The 17,134-nt window shown below is 48.3% G+C and overlaps 1 protein-coding gene across 2 annotated transcripts in view; it reads left to right on the forward strand.

The window, feature by feature from the left end:
* FBLN5 (fibulin 5) overlaps window positions 1-17,134 on the forward strand; it is a 75,612-nt gene continuing 58,478 nt past the window's right edge. The window contains exons 1-4 of one of the 2 annotated variants that reach the window (XM_021679641.2): window positions 1-420; window positions 4,483-4,537; window positions 6,482-6,533; window positions 10,047-10,301. In XM_021679641.2, coding sequence (XP_021535316.2) covers window positions 404-420; window positions 4,483-4,537; window positions 6,482-6,533; window positions 10,047-10,301 — 379 coding nt within the window. In that variant the 5' untranslated portion in view covers window positions 1-403. The remainder of the gene's footprint in view (window positions 421-4,482; window positions 4,538-6,481; window positions 6,534-10,046; window positions 10,302-17,134) is intronic. The other variant, XM_044917946.1, reaches the window with a different exon arrangement.

The following is a 17,134-nucleotide window of genomic DNA, read 5'->3' on the forward strand; positions in this document are numbered from 1 at the left end:
GCGCTGGGTCCTGGCAGACGCCCCAAGATTGTTGTGAGGAGTCTAGCCAGTTGGTGAGCGCTGTAATCTGAACCAGCTGTGTCCAGACTGAGGCCCCATTTGCATTGTTTAACATACTTAGAAAATGAAGTGTTCATTTTTAAAATTCCTCCTCCAATTGGTTTAATGCTGAATTACTGAAAAGGGCTAAGCAAAACCAGGTGCTTTCTCTGTGGGCTCTCCAGTGGCTCGGAGGACCCAGGCTCTCCCCTTGTCCTCCCCACGACTGGCTCGTCCCCCTGGAATAAAATACGGTCGAGCCCCAAGGGCCCAGAGGGAGCCGAAGTTCAGGGCCGGCTCCGAGGTCCTGCGCAGCCAACTTTTTCTTTTTCCCCTTTGTTGCTCCTGCTCACACATCTTGGACATGCCAGGATTAAAAAGGTAGGTTCCCCCCCGCTCAAGACTTTTTTCCTCCAGGGTCTGGAAACCTTACTAAAAACCTGATGGGTGGAAAATGGCTATGGCTGGGATTCAGGCTGTGTGTCAGGATATTGGAGAAGGCATTAGCTAGTGATGCAATGATATTGTTAATTATAAAAAGCTGCGCCTCTGTAATTTCCATCTTGAAGCCTTCTTTTGGGAGTGGGTATTTTATAATACGGCTTCAGAAGACAGCATCCGAGAGAAGTCTGCAAAAACCTCAGAGCTTGATGCTCACTCTTTCTTTTCTGAAAGGGCAGCAAATTTGTGTGTCGTTTTAGAGTATATATATATGTATATGTATATGTATATGTATACACATATATATTTCTAAAGCTGGGAGACCAATTACTAGTTCACTAGCAATCATTTTGCTGCATTGGCTGTTGGACAAGCGGACGGGCTAGCCGAACATCCCGAAATTGGATTTGCTCTATGTCTGCGTGGGATTCACAAAGGGCATGCGACCCAGAAGTTTCAAGCCAATGAAAAGTGGGGACTACAGACAGAAATACATGTAAGCAAACGTTTTGCTATTCTTTAAGGAAATTGCAATTTCAGTCAAGGAATCCTTAAACCTTGAAGAACTTTATCCAGATTATATCTGCAGTCTTTAGCGAACTTTTAAAAATGTAGCTGCTTTAGACAGATGAACTGTGTGTGTGTCGGGGGGCAAGGGTGGTCCTGTATTGGGGACCGGCACTTCTCTGACAGATAGCCCTGAGACTCAGTTGGCCCCTCTGGCTTTCCTTACACTGTAGGCTGGTGCACAAAATGGGTGGACCCACCTGTTTTTGAAAGTTCCAGGGACCAGTTATGAGCATCCAAGTCTCCCCTAGAATTTCTATAGTTCCTTTATTTTTAGAGTTTTCTGGAGTTCTTCGTGACAAGGTGTAACTGTTCGTGAGACTGTGAGAGAGCAGCAGGGCGTGGGTTCCTTCACTTTCAGAAAACCCTCTCGATTCATTGGCCTGAAACTTACTTGGCCCCCAGGACTCAGCTGTGGTTCTTCCAGGAGGCCGGGCTTCAGGCTGGACCTTTCCGAGGAGACCTGTCCCAGGGCTGCCCTCCAGCCAAAGGGAACTGGGAGTAGGGGAGTCGGGGGAGAAATGGGGTTAGCATGCCTTTTCAGCACTAGCTCTTGGAGCCCACTGCGTTCAGTCAGGCTGTTCTGTCTCCAACATAAACGAGACAGGGTTTTATAACCAAGCGAAAGGAAACTTCATGTGAAGAAACAGGAAAACATTGAAATTCATAATATACAGCTTGGAAAATAAATGTGTTATTGTTCTTCCATTCCTTCCAGATATAAATCTAGCCGTCGCAAATATCAAAAAGCCCTGGGATTTGGCTCTGCACTTTATAAGGTCAGAGCTGTCTCTGGCGTTCTAGAACCTGGCTCACACAGGCACTCAGATGAAATGAAAATGTGTGGACTCTCAGGGTCTTTACTCTTTTGATCGGGGACTAGATGAAGGAAGTGGGCCTGTGTCTTCTAGCACAATGTCACGGTTCTGTTCTCCCTGGAGGATGTCAGCTCAATTCCAGGGCCCTCCAACTACCCAGGGTTGCTAATTCAGATGAGCCTTGTGTCCTGGATTGAGTCAGCTTTGTCATCTATCGAACATTCTTTTTATGAAGGGAGGGATTATAAAGTGGAGGTGTATGTTGATAGTAGCAGGTCTTCAAGATCACCTCCTCTGGGAAGTCTTCTCTGACCTTCCTGTACCTGCCTCCAGCTTGGCTCTCATGGCGCTCACTGGGTATTTCTCTCAGTGCCCTTACCAATGTGTATCGACGTTATCAATTCAGGTGGCTCTCCAGCCAGCTCCCCAGGGCAGCGATTGGGTCATAGTTTTGTTGCTCTTCTGTCTAGGGTCCTTGTTTGCAAGTAGGAGTTGCTCGGATAAATCACTGTTGAACTGAACAATAATAGCACTAAATAGCTCTTCATTTACATAGATTTTTTTTTAACCATTGTAATAATTTTTTAAAAGATTTATTTATTTTAAAGATTCTATTTATTTAACTGACAGAGAGAGAGAGAGAGACAGCGAGAGGGGGAACACAAGCAGGGGGGAGTGGAAGAGGGAGAAGCAGGCTTCCCGCTGAGCAGGGAGCCCGATGCGAGGCTTGATCCCAGGACCCTGGGATCATGACTTGAGCTGAAGGCAGGCGCTCAACCAACTGAGCCACCCAGGCGCCCTATTTATTTATTTTAGAGAGCGAGCAAGAGAGTGAGCAGGGGGAGGGGCAGAGAGGGAGAGACTCTCAAGCAGACTCCCCACTGAGCATGGAGCCCAACTCGAGGCTCAATCCCACAATCCTGGCATCATGACCTGAGCCAAAACCAAGAGTCAGACGCTTAACCAACTGTGCCACCCAGGGATCCCTAAACCATTGTAATCATTTTTAAAAATTTTTAATTAAATCTTTATTTTAAGATTTTATTTATTTATTTGAGAGAGAATGAGAGAAAGAGCATGAGCACGGGGGAGGGGCAGAAGCAGAGGGAGAAGCAGATTCCCCGCGGAGCAGGGAGCCTGATGCGGGACTCGATCCCAGGACCCCGGGATCATGACTTGAGCTGAAGGCAGACGCTCAAGCGACTGAGCCCCCCAGGTGCCCCTAAACCATCATAATCATTTTTAAGTGTAGAGTTCAGCAGCGTTAAGTACATTTCATGTTGTTGTGCAGTCAATCTCTAGAACTCTTCTCATCTCGCAAAACTGAAACTCCGTCTTCGTGAAACACTGACTCCCTATTCCTTCTTCCCCTCCGCCCCTGGCACCCACCGTCCTACTCTTTGTCTCTAGGATTTTAACTGTTCTGCGTCTCTCATATAAATGGACTCATACAGTATTTGTCCTTTTGTGACTGCTTTAATTCACTTAGTATCATGTCCTCCAGGTTCATCCACGGGGTAGCTTATGCCAGAATTTCCTTCCTTTTTAAGGCTGAAATATATTCTGATCCACACTTGGTTTATCCATTCATCTGTTGATGGACCCTTGGGCTGCTTTCACCTTTGGGCTATTGTGAATAATAATGCTGCTATAAAGATGGGTGTACAAATATCTCTTTACGTCCCTACTTTCACTTCTTCTGGGTGTCTCCCCAGGAGTGGAGTTGCTGGATCATATGGTAAATCCATTTTTAATGTTCTGGGGTGCTGGCACCCATCTGCCCCCTTGTACCTCCCCACCAGCCCTGCACAAGGGCTCCAATTTCTTCACATCCTTGCTAACACTTGCTGTTTTCTGCTCTTTTGATTATAGCTATCCTGATGGATGTGAGGTGGTATCTATACTGTGTTTTTAAAGCCTATTGGCAACCATGATTTTACTGGATAGAAGCTTGCGGGGGAGGAAGGGTGGAAGTCTCAGGCTCAGAGAGATTCGGTGGCTTGTGAATGGAGAGCCAGCCCGACCCACGGGACTCCTGGGCTCCTCCTTCTAAGATTTCCCTCTGCATCCATTCTTCTCCCGGCTGCCCAGGTCCCCTGGCCCCTCTTTGCCATTGGGGCCTATGTGAAGCGTGCTCTGGGATTAGGAGACTTTCCCGAGACACTTCTCTTCCATAGAACTCAAATGCTGCATGTTGGCACTTTCCTTTCATCTTTTGAGGAGGCTGTGGTCTCATTCACTCTGTTACCATTTCAGAATAAAGATATTCAAAACTTTGCGAGAAGTAAAGACAAAGCAGCTGGTCCATACATTGGTCACGCCACAGTGGTGGGTTTTAGATTTTGTCTTTGAAGCAACAAAACCTTTTATTTAAAAAAAAAAAGTCATCTAACACATTATCCCAACATATAAAACTAATAGAAGGGACATGATTTTGTTTGGGATGTTTGGGGGTATCTGGAGTCCTCTTTGACCTTGGGAGCACCCCAGCCCCCAAATTATATACACAAAGTGGAGTCCCCATTGTAAATACATGGGCAGCCTGAGATCTCTGTCCCCAGCCCTGGATTCTGGAGCTATCTTGGGCATTTATGTCTCGACTTCTTGCTCCCTGCAGGATCCTCACTGTTACCATTCTGGCTCTCTGTCTTCCGAGTCCTGGGAATGCACAGGTAGGATTTTAATTTTGTTTCTTACCTAGAAGCGTGTTAAAAATCAGGGAGAGGGGGTCCAGCCATGCATTTTAAAATCCCAGGATTTACAGTTCACCGAAGCTGAGCCTTGCCCTGCGCCCAGATGAAGGCCAGGCTCAGAGAAGTTGACCCTTGCCCTGGGGACAGGGCTGGGACTTGAGTGTTCTGATTCCCAATCCAAGACTTTGAATCGGATCCACTGCCTCCTTTGTGTCTTTTGGGACTTGATTTATGGTAAATGTTAAAAAGTCAGAGGTGCTCTAGGGCTTCTGGGCGGTAGTGCCCTGCATGCCTGTGGCCCCCGTGGGTCTGTGTATCTCCCGCAGACACGCATCCCCGGCCGGAGGAGGCGGGTCCCACCTCTGGGCCGAGCCCCCTGGCAGCAGTGTGCACAGGGGGTGGGAGATTCAGGCTCCGGCAGGGGTCTGGGAGAGGCCTGCAGCGCCCAGACCTTATGAAGCCACGTTCGTGTCAGCCTTTGAGAATGTGGGCACATCCCTCCTGCAAACTCAGAGCGGCTTCTCTGTCTCTGGCTCACAAATGAATGAGGCCTCACCTTGGAGCAGGGTGAAGGGGCCACAGGTGGATGGGGGAATATTTTTTCCCTTCATAGTAAGAATTTCGAAATGGATTCAGGCTATTAGGGATAGAAAGGATCTTGGGAAGAGTAACAGAGACATAGAGCTTGGAGGGCCCTTGGAGTCCTTTGATCCAGCCTCATGGTGACAGATGGTGACATCTGGGCCCAGAGAGGACAGTGTCCCGGTCCTGTGTTTACTGCACATTAAGCACTCCACATACATGAACACATCCAGTCCTTGCAGCTGCCCAGAACTAAGCGCTGTCACCCCCATTTTACAGGTGAGCATAGGAAGCTGTGACTAGGGGCTATAGGGAGGAGTTGAAGCCAGGCAGGCTGGTGGACTAGAACCCTCCCTGGTGCTTAGTTGGTTAGCCAGGCCTGGACTCCGGTCTCCTAGTGTCCCGAGCTTTATGGCACTGCCTCCTAGCTCATTTGCTCCCTTTCTTTTGCCCCAAGGCCCTAAGACTCCTGAGCCCACTTCCATGAATGCAGGCTGAATCCATCCTCTCCGAAAACCAGCCCACAGCGTGGGGAAGCCAAACCCTGGAAGGCGCAGAGAAGGCCAAGGATGGGGTTCCCAAAGTCAAACATTCCTTCTCCGCCTGTTCCTATAAAATGTCCGTCTCCAGGGTCTTCCCCAGAGGCCCATGGACTTTTGGCCCCCATGACATTTTTCTAAGGCCATAAAGTTGTAAACACAGGTTGCACGTGAAGACCACAACCTTCGGAGACTGTTGAGACCTGTCCATTTCTGGAAGCGTCTTTGTGTAATTGTCTCGGGGAGACTGAAATAGGGGGATTTCCCCGATACTACTTTTCTTACAAAACGGGCTGCATCGCTGTGTAGCTTTTTAGGTTAGAGGATAGGGTTAGGGGGCTTCACAGGGGGCAGGGCACTCACAGGGGGCCCTGAGAAGGGGAGGTCAAATAGCACCCAGAGCAAGAGAGTGATTGCCCTTGAAAGCAGTCATATCCACTCCCAGAAAGAGATGAACACAGGATGTGCCTCATCATCGTGCGGATCAGATGTGATTATTCCTGCTCTTCATAAGCAGAGCAGGAAACAGCCCCAAATCTGCAGATATTGGGGGTTTTGAAGCAATGGTGCGGGGGAGTTTAAAGCATAATGCTAAGTGTAAAACGATTATAAGAAAATACTAAAAAGAAGGGGGGCAAATAGGCCTTCTAATACAGGTGTTGGTATTATGGATGCTTTTTTTTTCTTTACTTTATTTCCCGAACTTTCTGTGATGTCCTTATAATACTTTTATAGTAAAAAAATAAATAAATAAAAGTAAGGAACACGACCTTACCTCTTTCTCCTCTCTCCTTCCCTACAGCAACAATGTACTAACGGCTTCGATCTGGACCGCTCGTCAGGACAGTGTTTAGGTATGAGGCCACCGAGGATCCTGCACTGGGTGGGGGGCCTTCCGTGACAGACCGATGGTGGGGCCGTTTCTTTCCCAGCTGCTGCTCGATATTATCACATCTGTATTGGCCTGGATTATGGAAGAAAACAGTGCCACAGAATGTCTGAAGTCGATAATGCCCGTTATCAATTTCCTGCTCTGTGGCCAGCCCCATGAGGGGCCAAAAATGAGCAAGGATTGTTCCATGTCCCCAAGGGGCTCTCCGTCTGTATTAGTTTCTGATGGCGCTGTAACAAATTGCCTCATACTTCGTGGTTTAAACAACAAAAATGTACCTCACGGCTCAGCTTAGAAGTTATCTATAGGTCATTATCTATAATTATTTGTAGGTCAGAAGCTCTTTAGGGGTTTCCCAGGCTAACATCGAGGTGCCAGCAATGCTTTGTTTCTTTCTGGAAGCTCTAGGGGAGAATCCTTGCTCATGGGTATTATTGGCAGAATTCACTCTCTTTCTTTTTTTTTTTAAATATTTTATTTATTTATTTATAGAACAGAGAGAGATACAGCGAGAGAGGGAACACAAGCAGGGGAAGTGGGAGAGGGAGAAGCAGGCTTCCAGCCGAGCAGGGAGCCCAATGTGGGGCTCGATGTGGGGCTCGATGTGGGGCTCGATCCCAGGACCCCGGGACCATGACCTGAGCTGAAGACAGACGCCCAACGCCTGAGCCACCCAGGCGCCCCGAATTCACTTTCTTTTTTAGAAAAATTGAGATATGATTGATGCATAACATTGTGTGAGTTTAAGGTGCACGAACTTACTGATTTGATACACGTACATATCGCAATATGATCTTCACCAGAGCCTTTGCTTAACACCGCCCTCACATCACGTAGTTACATTTCTTTTCCTACAGTGAGAACATTTAAGATCTACTCTCCTAGCAGTTTTCAAGTCTCTAGTACAGTGCTGTTAACTATCCTCACCATGAGGCCCATGAGCTCCCCAGCACTTATTTGACTTATAACTGCAAGTTTGTGCCCTTCACCAGCCTCTCCCAGTCCCCAGCCCTTGTCAACCACCATTTCACTCACGATTTTTATGAGTTTGGCTTTTTTGATTGCACATATAAGGGAGATCATACAGTATTTGCTTTTCTGTGACTTACGTCCATCCATGGTGTTGGAAATGGCAGGATTTCCTTCTTTCTCTTGGATGAATAATATTCCATTGAGTATGTGTGTACAAACATTGTGTGTATGTGTGTGTGTGTATCCTGATATAAACACGTCTTTATCCATTCATCTGCTGATGGACGCTTAGGTGGTTTCCACGTCTTGGCTATTGTGAACGATCCTGCAGTGAACAGAGGAGTGCAGACATCTCTTTGAGATTCTGTTTTCATTTCCTTTGGATAAATACCCAGAACTGGGATTGCTTGATCATAGGGTAGTTCTATTTGTAATTTTTTGATGACCTTCATACCATTTTCTGTAGTGGCGGGACCAATTTATGTTCCCATAGAATCCCGTTTCCTGCAGTGGCAGGACTGAAGGTCCTGAGTCCTTGCTGGCTGTCAGTAGAGGGCCTTTCCTGGTTTCTAGAGGCCTCCTCATTCCTTGCCTCATGGTTCCCCCCAGCCCCCCCCCCCCACCATCTTCAGAGTCACCACTGTGAGTTAAGTCCCTCGTGGGCTCTGGATCTCTTCTTTTTCCATTGTCACATCTCTCTGACCAGCCCTTCTTGCCTCTTCTTCTTCTGCTTTTAAGGACTTAAGTCATTACACTGGGTCCACCCAGGTAATCTCCTACCCGCCCATCTCAAGGTCACCTGGTTAGCAGCTTTAATTCCTTTCATTCTCCTTCGCCAGGTAACCTGATGCAGTCCCAGGTTCCGAGGATCAGGACTGACCTCTGGGGGCTATTCTCCTAGTACGTCATCTAGTGGAAGAGGTAGACCTGGATGGAGTGTCAATAAAGAAAGTCTTCATGGAGGCCACATTTGAATTGAGCATTAAAGGATGAGTAGGATCCTGAGAAATGGCATTCCTGGTGGAAGGAACCGCAGAAGCAAAGCCCAGGGATGGAAAGGACATTCAGAGTATAGAATAGTTTGTTGTGGATGGAGCACAGCATATATAAAAAGATAATAAGGCAGCCCCACTTGCTCCCACCTCGGGGATGTATTTAGCTTTTTGATTATATTTGATTGCAGCCAGATCATGTATCTTCCCAGAGCTCACATCAGCTAAGAACCAGAGGGGAGAGAGATGGTTCCAAAAAGTGACGAGTGCTAAGGAACAAAACCCTGCCATGGACAGTCTAGGCTGGCAGTTAGATTTGAAGTGCTGGGGGACGAGGATGGGCCAGGAGATGAGAGGGTGGCAACCATTGTTTTCTGTCCCACCAGACTTCTGGAGGGTCTCAGGCTTACCGCTAGAGAACGGGGCATCTGAGCCTCAACGTTTCCCTTTCCTGAGCTGGGAGTTGGTGCGCGTGTCTCGGATGAGCTGGCTGGGGTGAGCATGTCTCCCCCAGTCTCCCGTCCCCCGTGGAGTGACCCCAAGACTGGTGAGAGGGCCCAGCGCGTGGGCTCAGGCAGTGGGCTGCTCGTGCTGGAGCCAGAGTTCAGGCATCCCCTGCCCCCACTCCTTGCAAGGCTGATTTTCTAGGGAACCTAGCTCCCCCGCTCCAGGCCTAACAAGCAGAACACCAGCCTGGCTGGACACGGGCCTGTTTGCTGGCACCGTGTGAGCTGACTTGCCAGTAAGCCTCCACTTTCTTCACAAGTAACTAGCTCTCAGCCAGGCGTTGTCTTCCTTGATGCAAGGGACTCTCTCCCCTGCCCAGCTGTTATTTGGAGTAGAAGTGGGAATAATTATGAGGTCCATCCCAGTGTTCCCGAGTGTCATATGGGTACATGGGAGCACCTGGGATGTTTTTAGATGGTACACTCACAGATGAATGCTCTATTTCCGTATTTATTTATTTATTTTATTTATTTATTTTTTTTAAAGATTTTTATTTATTTGAGAGAGAGAGAATGAGAGAGAGCAAGCACATGAGAGGGGGGAGGGTCAGAGGGAGAAGCAGACTCCCTGCCGAGCAGGGAGCCCGATGCGGGACTCGATCCAGGGACTCCAGGATCATGACCTGAGCCGAAGGCAGTCGCTTAACCAACTGAGCCACCCAGGCGCCCTCTATTTCCGTATTTAAACATTCATTTTTACTGGTACTTTCTGTTTACGTTAATTGGCAGTGTTTCCTTGGGTTTCACATGTGGGTGATAATATGGGGTTTGCGGCTACGGCTCACACTGTGATGTGGTCTCTGATGGCTGATCTTTGGGCGACGCTGGTCAATGGGATTCAGTTTAGTCGGCGTTTGAGCGTCCCTTCAGCGATGAGCCAGGGACTGCCCTCCGTGTTTGGGCGCAGATGTTGGTACAGACTGCTTTGGGATCCTTGGCTGAAGTAGGCACCATGCACGGCGTGGCCAGGGAGCCGCTAACCCTCATCCTTTCTGTGGTTTCCAGATATTGACGAATGCCGGACCATCCCGGAGGCCTGCCGAGGAGACATGATGTGTGTTAACCAAAACGGCGGGTATTTATGCATCCCCCGAACAAACCCAGTGTACCGAGGGCCTTACTCGAACCCCTACTCGAACCCCTACTCAGGTCCGTACCCTGCAGCGGCCCCACCGCTCTCAGCTCCAAACTACCCCACGATTTCGAGGCCTCTCATCTGCCGCTTTGGATATCAGATGGATGAAAGCAACCAGTGTGTGGGTGAGTAGCCCAGAGTCTCAGGCTTCTGTGCTCTGGGGAAGTCTTAATCCAGCAATGATGAAGTCCTGACCCGTGAAGCAATGACTTACTTTCTACAGAGTTCCTTCCCGCTTAGCGGCCTGTTGTCCCCAACAACCCTCCCACCCAAGAGTAGCTTAGATTGCTGTCACATCATGGTTCTCATCCAGAAAGCTGATTTGTTTTTTTTGTTTTTGTTTTTTAAAGATTTTATTTATTTGACAGACAGACACAGCGAGAGAGGGAACACAAGTAGGGGGGTGGGAGAGGGAGAAGCAGGCTTCCCGCGGAGCAGAGAGCCCGATGCGGGGCTCGATCCCAGGACCCTGGGATCATGACCTGAGCCGAAGGCAGATGCTTAACCGACTGAGCCATTCAGGCGCCCCCAGAAAGCCGATTTGTTTTTTCTTTATTTTCATCTGTCTGTCTCTCTATCATCTATCTATTTAAAGACTGAGCTTATATTTTTTCCATTCAAGAATAAATGCATCTGTTTAACTTAGTGAATCCCAGAGAGAAGATCTAGAAAGGACCAGCACTTTCTCTTCAACACTCCTCACCCTTGAATGGAATGTATATTCTTGAAATAAAAGAAGTCTTGAAGGCCACGGCCAACCGTTCTGGAAAGAGAGTGGGTTCCTTGGGTGGGTGCCAATGTTCTTTTGGCTAAAATGAGCCTCACTGATGGGAACTCACAGCAAGAGTAGACCTCTGGGAGGAAGGAGACCCCACATGGCATGAGGCCCCAAGGGGGTTGGCAAGTGGTTTGACTGGTGCCCTAGTGAGCTTTGGTGTCTGTTGGCCAGTGTGGCCTTGGTGGAGGGTTACCTGGGATCCTTCCTTGGTTGCTTTGATGGTTGGACCAAAACCCTTTGTGACTGTTTCCAGCTTTGGCAGATGGTCTAGAGTGATGATGGCTCCAGACTTTTTTGATCATGTACCCCATATCCAAGATCTTTTTGAGCCTGGAGCCCCATGATATACATATTTATAAATTACATACATATTCTGTTATAGTAATATGGTTTGAGGAGTGTAACACATACATTCAAAGCTAGAACATTTTAGAAGATGTGATAAAAATAAATGTGCTTTGAAGTTCTGATACTTCCTTCCCATACCTCAAAAGTTCTGGAGACCACTGGTGTACCTAGTGAGATCTTTGTTGGTCCCATTTCAGGGCTCTGAAGTATTGAGCTTTTAGAGAGGCTTGGGTTGGTTATTTCGTAATGTCTTGTATATGCTCATGCAAATGAGTGTGCATTTCCATCTGGATACATGGAAATAGCATGCAAACAAGTGTCCTTCAGAGCTGCAAGGGGAAATTGGATGCACCTGGACCCAAACTTCTCCATTCTTACTGGTCGCAAGGGACATGGGGTGTGTATGTGTGGGAGAGGGGTGGGGGACAGAGGAAGGAAGAGAGAGAGGGAGAAGGAGGGGTGGGGAGGGAGGGAGGGGAGAGCTGGTTGATGGTCACTCTGAATATAGATGAGTGGGCAGAGGCAAAGAGTGTGGGGCCCAGTCAAGCCACGGACGCGGTTTGGTGGAGAAGGAGGTAGCGTACTTCCTTAAAATGTGCAGCAGGACCGCCGTAACTGGAAGGGACTTTACCAGTTGAACTTCTGCTTCTTCATCTTCTAGGAAAGGGAGCATGGACTCCAACAAGTTAGTGATGACAGAGGTTAGGATGGGAGGCCACTGGACTGATGACCAGTATCTACCTTCCTAACTCGGCCACATGACCTCTCTTGTCTGGTAGAAAAAAAATGATCCCCAAAAGAAAGAAGAAGAGAAGAGAAGGAGAGATTGGGGGATGCCTGGGTGTCTCAGTTGGTTAAGCGTCTGCCTTCGGCTCAAGTCATGATCCCAGGGTCCTGGGATGGAGCCCCGCTTCAGGCTCCCTGCTCAACGGGGAGTCTCTTCTCCCTCTCTCTCTGCTCCTCCTCTCCACCCATACTCTCAAATAAATAAATAATCTTTAAAAAAAAAAGGGAGAGATTGGGGTGGAGCTCCTCTTCCAGGATGTCCTGTGGGGCTGGATGCGCCGAGTGCAAGACTGGAAGTGAGGCAGAGGGTGTGATAACCCATCGGGGTACTCCGGGATTTCAGAGGGGGCCTCAGGGTGCTCTGCCTGATGTCTGGGGTGATCCCAGAGGCCCCTTTGAGGAACAGCTGGGAGCTGCTGCACGGCTCCCTGAAGTGGCCCCCTCCCTCCCACAGACTCCTTTCCAGGATCCCAGGGCTCTTGAGAAGAAGGATGGGGCTGGAAAACCTATTCATCTCCTGGTCCCCATGACGTCATGCAATTTTACAGCTCCCAACCTGTCACACGGGAGATGTGGAGCCTTCATAATGGCCCTTTTGTAAGAAGAATAGAATCAAGGAACCCTAGCGAGGCCTGGCACCGGGCCCATCCATTTCCAAAAAGTTCAGCATTATGCATTCATAAGTTCTGAGTTCTTTCTAACTTCCCTTCCCTGCACCCCACGGTTTCCTGATGTACAGAGGTCCTTCTGGGCATTGTAAGAGGTGGCGTCACAGGGGAGGGGCAAGAGAAGGGACCAGGAAGGGAGTCTGCTTCCCTCCAGAAACAAGGATGCGAGAGGTGCGCTTGAGAACAGGCAAAGGGAAGCTAGGCACAGAGATGGCTGAAGAGGGGGAAGGCACCAGGAGGGAGCATTGTTAACAAAGGAGGAAGAGGTGAGCACAGGGTTCTCACCACCTGGAGGAGGAGAATGCTGATCTGAGCTTGAGGAAGTGTGGAACCAGCGGTGTGTGATTGGGAAGAACTGGGAAACATTTCTGAAATTTGGGTGTCCTAGGAGGGAGGACAGCTTCTCCAAAGGAGTCTTCTCCTCCTCCCCATCAAGATGAAACTAATAAACAAGAGTGATGAGGCCTTGGTAATAAGAGCAAACTGCTTCCCCTTTGGGAGGGGGGGATATTTACATGTGAATTAACACATTTTCTCCTCCTGACAACCCTGCGTGGTAGGACTATCATTATTCCTATTATACTGGTAAGGCCCCCGAGCCATTTGGAGAGGTTAGGAAATCCAGCCTAAGCGAATGAGGATGAGTCAGAATTTGAACCCATTCAGGCTCTGGATGAGGCTCGGCAAGTTTAAGGTTTGTTCAAAGCCTCTGAGAGAGTCTGTGTTGGAGCCCTGATTAAACACGAGGGCCTTCTCTTGCCTTTTTTTTTTTTTTTTTTTGTTATTTAAAATTTTTTCCTGTAAAATTCTGAACCTAGACAACAGCAGAGAATGTAATGAACACTACCTACTTATCACTCAGTTGCTATAATTGTCAGCACAGACCCAGCCTTGCTGGGTTGACCCAGTCAACTTTACTCTCCCCCAGTGGATTAATTAAAGCAAATCTCAGGCATCATATAACTTTATCCTTAAATACTTCAGGATGTATCTCAAAGAGATAAAGTTTCTTTAAAAAAAGTAATCCCAACACCGTTACCAAACCTACAGAAATCAACAATAATTCCTATTTATCGTTAAATATCCAGGTGGTGTTCAAATTTCCCTGATCATGTCATAAATGTCTTTTTTTTCTCTTGTTGGTTTGTTAGAATCAGATCCAAATAAGGTCTACAAATTGCATTTTGTTGACAAGTCTCTTAAATGTCTCTTAATCTTTTTTGTTTCTCTTGCCCGTTCTTGTGGACGAGGCGGAGTTGTTTGTCCTGTAGAATTCCTTACATTTGGGATTTTGCTGATCACGTTTTTGGGGTGGTATTTAGCATATTCCTTCATGCCTTCTGTTTTTCTGTAAACTGGTAATAGTTAGATCTAGAGACCTGATCCAATTCAAATTAAATTTTTTTTGGCAGACTGCTTCATAGGTAACACCCTTGCTCTTTTGTCCTCTTTCTGCCCTGCTTTCTCCTCATGAACTATAAGACAAGACAAGACATATATTTTCACCGTGGCTTCCTTTTTCTGAGTTTTATACCCAGTTTCAAAGAAGCAGTTTCCTCCCTTGTGTCCAAATTAGACTGTGGCTCATCTCTGCAGACCAGGCAGGGCCAGACTCAGGGCACAGGTCCCCGGTACCCCTGAGTTTCCTTCTCGCCCCCTCTGTTTTGGGTTCTGCTTTGGAGGCAACTAGACCCTGCTCCTTCTGGAACAAAATTCAGCCTCAGGTTTGAGTCCCCCAACCCCTAGATGTAAATCGGGGTCACAAGCTCCCCAGTGATGCGATGCTGTTGGTCCCAGACTTACACTTATTCACACTTACGGAGTGAATAGTGACCCAAGAGTTGCAGCCCATGAGCCAAGAAAGTTTTGTGTCATCAAGAAAACTGGCATCTTGGCTTGTGGGTGCTCAGCCTTACAGCTACCTCATGAGGGCGGTAGGACTCATGGCTGGTTAGGATGTGTCCTCCAGATCCTGGGCCCTTGGGAGATCGGTGGCCAGCTTCTCTGGCGATGGAAGGCCAGATGGACATGGTTAGTCGTCAAGGAGGAAAGGGCTGCTCCAGGGAAGTCTTACCTACCTGGATGCACCCAAGATGCAGATAAAAGGTAAAATCAAGCACATATCAAGGGGTCTGAGCTGGCCAAAAGACTTTGAAGAGGCAGGATGCCGTGGGGTTTACAGTGTGGGTGCTGAAGGCTCAGGAAAAGGGGAGCTGAGCTGAGGGGCTGGAGCACCCGTGGTTTGAACCCCCACTCAGGAACCTTCCTACCATAGCACACTGCTTCGGAGAACAGCACCTTCGGCCAAGGTCCCTGAATATGGATGCCAGTTATTTATGTGTGTTTATCCCCTGTGGGGCTCACTTTGTCACCTCTCTGGGTGGACATTCTTAGTTCTGGCTTTGCCAATCAACTTGGCTTAGCGGCAAATTTAGGGACTCCACTGGTGACAGATGCTCATGGAATGTTCTGCGGTTGAGCAAGCAGTCTTGTACTAGAGCCCAGGGACTTCAGGGGCTCTTCTGGTCATTTGTGAAATTATGAGCAATGCCATTATTCTCTTTTCTGGCCCGGGGATTTGTCATTTTTTTTTATTTATTCATTCGAGACACAGAGATACAGAGAGAGAGAGAGAACATGAGCAGGGGGAGAAGCAGAGGGAGGGGGAGAAGCAGGCTCCCCGCAGAGGAGGGAGCCCGATGCGGGGCTCGATCTCAGGACCCTGGGATCATGACTTGAGCTGAAGGCAGACGCTTAAACATCTGAGCCACCCAGGCACCCCATGGGGATTTGTCATTGATCAAAGCGCTTGAGTAGTCAGGTAGGCACACATATGGATCTTTCTGGAAGATGGATGGTGCTAGCCTGAGGCTTTCTCTTGAGTTATTGTTCCTGAAAACCAGCCAGTTTTTATTAAACTAATGTTGAATGTAACCAATGGTAACAGAGCACCTGTTGGTGCCAGGCTATGGCCTGGGCACCGAGGAGGCAGGGTGTCTGGGCATGGCCATGGGGCTCTTCTCCAGAGGTTACCATCAAGGAAGGGAGATTAGACACAAAAGAAGCAGCTGAAATACTAGGTAGCCTGTGATGGGTCCCCGAGATGGTGAAGAGAAGGCAGAGGTGGGAAGGCTGTGCGTTCTGCAGCGGAGAGGGCTGGAACTTGGACGTCAGACTGGCCTCGATTCTCACCCTGGTTTGGCCACTTCCTGGGTGTGAGCCTTGGGTTTCAGTGTCCTCATCTCTGAAATGGGCACAACAAGGTCTAACTCACAGAGAATGTGGGAAAATACCTTGTCCAGCGTCTGTATGGGGTATCGCTATGGAAACTGTTCATCAGGAAAGACTCTAGGGTCTTGCGATGACAACCTGTAGAAAGATTCATAGCGTCTGAAAATGTACTGAAAGCCTCATTCTTTAAAACCTTTAAAATGACCGAAAACTGAGCATGGTACACACCCACCTTGGAGACTTTTCAGGATGTTGCCCAGTTCCTTCCCTCGTGAGATTTCAGTCAGATTACGCTTCGAGAAGCCAGCAAAGCCTGGGTTTATTTAAACTGTGAAACAAGCAGTGAGAAGTCATTCCAACCTGACATTCATTCCCAGCAGATAAGGCAAGGACAGGAGCTCCTGGAAACTTCACTTAGCCCCCCATGAGGCGGCTCCTGCGGGCTTTTCTCCCTATTTTTTATAAAGGCTTGGGCTGTAACTTGAAACCACATCCTCAGGGATGAGACCAGAAGGAAAATGCAGGAAGCGCAGGTGACTCGGTTCCTTTGGTTCCTTTGGCTGCTGAGGGCACTGGGACCAGGCAGGCCTGGGAGGAAATGGGACCAGGCTTGAGTCAGGGGCTCCACAGTTGGGTTTGCTTCTGCCGTCCTTGTGAACCGGGCCTCAGTGAGCTTGTCCACATGCAGCCCATCTTGCTTCAAGTCTTTCCCAGTCATTGGCTGGGACAGGTAGCCTCTCTGAACCTCAGTGTTTCCATCTGTAAAGAGGGGGAACCGTACCAACTTCCATAGGATATTTGTAAGAATTAAATGAGGTATGCACATAAATGGTCTGGCGTGGAGGCTGGCTTGTGGTAAGGGCTAATAACAGGTTAGTTCTTATAATTATTGTTTTCATTATTTCAAGTCCAATCATTCCGTTATGAATTCTCCTGCTCCAAATCCTTAGTCCTGTTATTCTATTAGCGTTTGTTATTTCCCCTGGAATTAGGTTTAATAGCGCATGACTTTTGGAGGGTTGAGGGTTGGATTCTAGCCACTGGTTGGCATGAGGGGTCTCCAAGGAGACCTCAGCAGAGAAGGGACTCCAGCAAGTATGAAGACAGCTCTTCTCCCAGGAAAATGCATGTTCTGCCTCAGCAGATC

This window comes from Neomonachus schauinslandi, chromosome 9 (genome assembly GCF_002201575.2).
Source record: "Neomonachus schauinslandi chromosome 9, ASM220157v2, whole genome shotgun sequence".
In the NCBI taxonomy this organism is placed as follows: Eukaryota; Metazoa; Chordata; class Mammalia; order Carnivora; family Phocidae; genus Neomonachus; species Neomonachus schauinslandi.